This window comes from Nuphar pumila, chromosome 16 (assembly GCF_984573655.1).
Source record: "Nuphar pumila chromosome 16, dmNupPumi1.hap1.1, whole genome shotgun sequence".
NCBI classification, from domain to species: domain Eukaryota; kingdom Viridiplantae; phylum Streptophyta; class Magnoliopsida; order Nymphaeales; family Nymphaeaceae; genus Nuphar; species Nuphar pumila.
The window spans coordinates 72,322,720-72,326,000 of NC_143264.1; the positions used below are offsets into that span (position 1 = coordinate 72,322,720).

The 3,281-nt window shown below is 44.2% G+C and overlaps 1 protein-coding gene across 1 annotated transcript; it reads right to left on the reverse strand.

Annotated features, from left to right (window-relative positions):
- Positions 1-1,684: 1,684 nt before the first annotated feature.
- Positions 1,685-3,075, reverse strand: LOC149813536 (trihelix transcription factor ASIL1-like). The gene has a single exon (XM_089990964.1). The coding sequence runs from the start codon at positions 2,987-2,989 to the stop codon at positions 2,177-2,179; it is 813 nt and encodes a 270-aa protein (XP_089847090.1). The 5' UTR covers positions 2,990-3,075; the 3' UTR covers positions 1,685-2,176.
- Between the last annotated feature and the right edge of the window lie 206 nt (positions 3,076-3,281).

Genomic DNA, 3,281 nt, shown 5'->3' on the forward strand with positions numbered 1-3,281 from the left:
ACTTGCGAAAACTAAACATGACAGAGTGAGTTCTCTGGCCAAGAAGCATCATAACCTTTACCAGACATTGAGGTGAAAATTATATGACCTTCACTCTACAGAAAAACCCAAGAGCAACTGGTTCCCTTCTTTAACTAGGCTGCTAACGCAAAACATTGAGTCCCAGCAGAGGAGGTCTGTAACAGCAGCCTGTGCATAGTCTGAACTGATTTTCTACAATCACACTCATCAGAGAGATCATATTATCATTTACTGTCTGAGAATGGTGCTCCCACTCAATCTATTGCAGAGAAGGGCCTTAAATTTTTTATTCACTTCATACAACTCTAATCTCCTGACAAAATTAATTTCTAAAAGAGTGAAAAAATTGTTCAATCATATTCTGATACTTCACAGCCCCACCTCAAGAGTCAGATGGACATTTTCATGAGTGGGCATGTGAAGTCACACTCAAGTGAAGACGATTACAGGGCAGTCACAACCAAGACAACTACTTTTCTTAAACCCTTGATTTTCATCTCTGGATATCTAGAGATGAGAGTTGATTATGAACCACAACACCGACTAAAAATTACGCATGTAATGCATGCAGATATAGTTAACAACACTTGTTACCATGAAGGAGAAACTCTGGACAAATTATGGATTCAAAATTGGAATCTTCTACACCAAAGGTCATACAAATAGGTTAATAGTCAAGCACATAAAAGATCTAAGATAGTCTAGCTTAACTAATTTTTCAGTTGATTAAATGTCAGCAACCGCAGCTCCTTAATAACACGAATAATGTTAGTTAAGAACTCAAAACCATAGTTGGCAAACCGGCGAGTCGACTCGGATCGGACCCCAAATGGGTCACCAATTCAGGTTACTGATCCTAATGACTATTATAAACTTTTTATCATGCATTTTATGATTTTAAGGAACAATTCTTATAAAAAGGCACTTGCTTTGAAGAATCTAAAATTGTTCAATGAAAAATATTAATGATCACGTATAAGTATATGTTTCTGTAGCCTAACTGTTGACATATTACAGCTTTAAGTTTAGTTATTTTCATGTTTTATTCATGTGCTTGCATTATAAAATATAGGGATAACTCGTCCGAGTCAGAGTCAACCCACTGACTCGCGGGTCAAGGATTGGGCGATCCGAGCCTGAGTCCACGAGTTTGCCAACTGTGCTCAAAACTGTGGTAATGAACAGGCTTAGCATCAAACCCTAGATGTGAAAAGAGTAACAAAATGCAAGATACATTCTTTCTTGAATGATAACATTTACCTACAAATATATAGCTCAACAAAGTATTCCATATTCATATTCATAGAAAGGTATCCGGTGCAAATCTGCAACACAATTTGTAATACTGAAAGTCTGAAAATACACGCATTGTCTCAAAATATACCAGGGTAAATGGCCACTAACTAATCCACTTCACTAGCGATTCCAGTTCACTGTCCTCAAAGAACACACTTGTGATACATAGCCAACCAAATATATAGCGCCAGTGACAACGCAGCGCCATATCCAAATTTTTTTCACAACAACAAAACATATATTACAAATGAGAATATAAAAGCTTACCATTTCAAAATTATGTAGGGGAACAGATATGAGCTTCCAGATTACCAATTCAGATCGTGATCAATGCATTCACACACACACAAAAAAAACCTTAGATGCATCGAAATTGATCATTTTATTGGTTATGGATTGGGTATTTCACATTGTGATGACGATTCATTCAGAACCGCATCTGTTTCCATAGAGGGGGGAAAGAGAAAGGAGAGGAGAAGATACTGGTGTAACATCTTACAGCTTTTGAGCAACAAAACATATTCAGACCAAAAGCTCTCAACCAACATTACCCACCAGCAAAGTTCAATTCAATCAATTCCATCCTCTCCACCAGAAATCATCCGTGAAACAGGATTCCTAAATATCGATTTCAGCGCCACATTAATATTTGTCCTCTTTAACCAGAATAAACGTTTCCTGCAAGCAAAATTCAGCCATGATCTCATGACCGAGGTTGAATCCCTCAAAAGACTGCTGCAAAACGCACAATTTTTTCATTCTCCCCCACCAAATCCACCTCCTCCCCAACTTCCCACCAAATCAACCAGAGGCAAAGAGGAAACCTCAAAAGAACCCGAATCCACGTCCAAAATCCCCTCTACGAATCAGGCGAAGACATCCTCTTGAGCTTCTTCCTCGCATAGAATGCGTCTGCAAACACGTCCGCAATCTGCTGCTGAGATTCGATTATCATCTCCGTCCGCTTCATCTCCATCTCCATCCGCATCCTCTCCACCTCCCTCATCATCTCCATCTTCATATGCTCCAACTTCATAAACCCATCGCCTAAGTTCCGGATCGCCCCCGTCAATTCCGCAATCGGGCTCCCCTGCTTAAACCCCGATCTCGGCGAGGAGCAGCTCCGGAAAATCCTGGGCAGGTGTTCCGCCTCGTCGGGCTCAGCGGAGCGATCGCTGCCCTTCCCCCGAGCCGCCGCCAAAGAGGCGCGGGCTTCCTGCGGAACCCTGACTTTGCCGTTGCCCATCAAGAGGTGGAGGCTCCTGGTGTTGGTGGTGCCGTTCTCCGTGGTATCGGAGTCTTCCTTAGGCGTCTGAGAGACCTTAGAGGGCCCGTTCTCCATGAAATCCATCTTCTTGTAGTAGATCCAGGAGGACCCAGCGGTGAAACCCTTCTGCTTCTCGGTCCTGTACCTCTTGCGAAGCTTCTCCAGCTTGTGCCGGCATTGGATGGATGTCTTGGAGAGCTGGGGGAAGCCGCAGCGGAGGCGCACCATCTCCGAGACCTCCTCCCAATGGGAGGCCCTGAGTTGGCCCCTCTTGTGGGCGTACCACTTCTCCTGGTAGGAGTCGATGAGGTGGGTGGTCTCCTCGTGCGTCCATGGACCGGGGATAAGCCTCCTGGCTTGGGCTGGAGGTGAGGATTCTCTGGCAGACGAAGAGGACGCAGCCATTCCTAGAAGAAGAAGACAATGATGGTGGTGGAGGAGTAAAAGGCTTTGCTTTCTTTCTTTCTTGGGTGTCAAAATTTGATGGGCAGCAGTCCTTTTTTGCTACTACAGCCTCTCTCTCTCTCTAGAGAGAGCGAGCGAGAGCGACTTGCCTCGAGAGAGCGAGAGCGAGAGCGAGAGCGACAGCGACAGGGAGGCAAGGATAACGCAGATCTGACCTGAAGTTCGTCCGCTTCTTTCCTACCCCATCAAGAAGGAAAAACTCAACTCTCTCTCTCTAGAAAGAGCAAGGCAG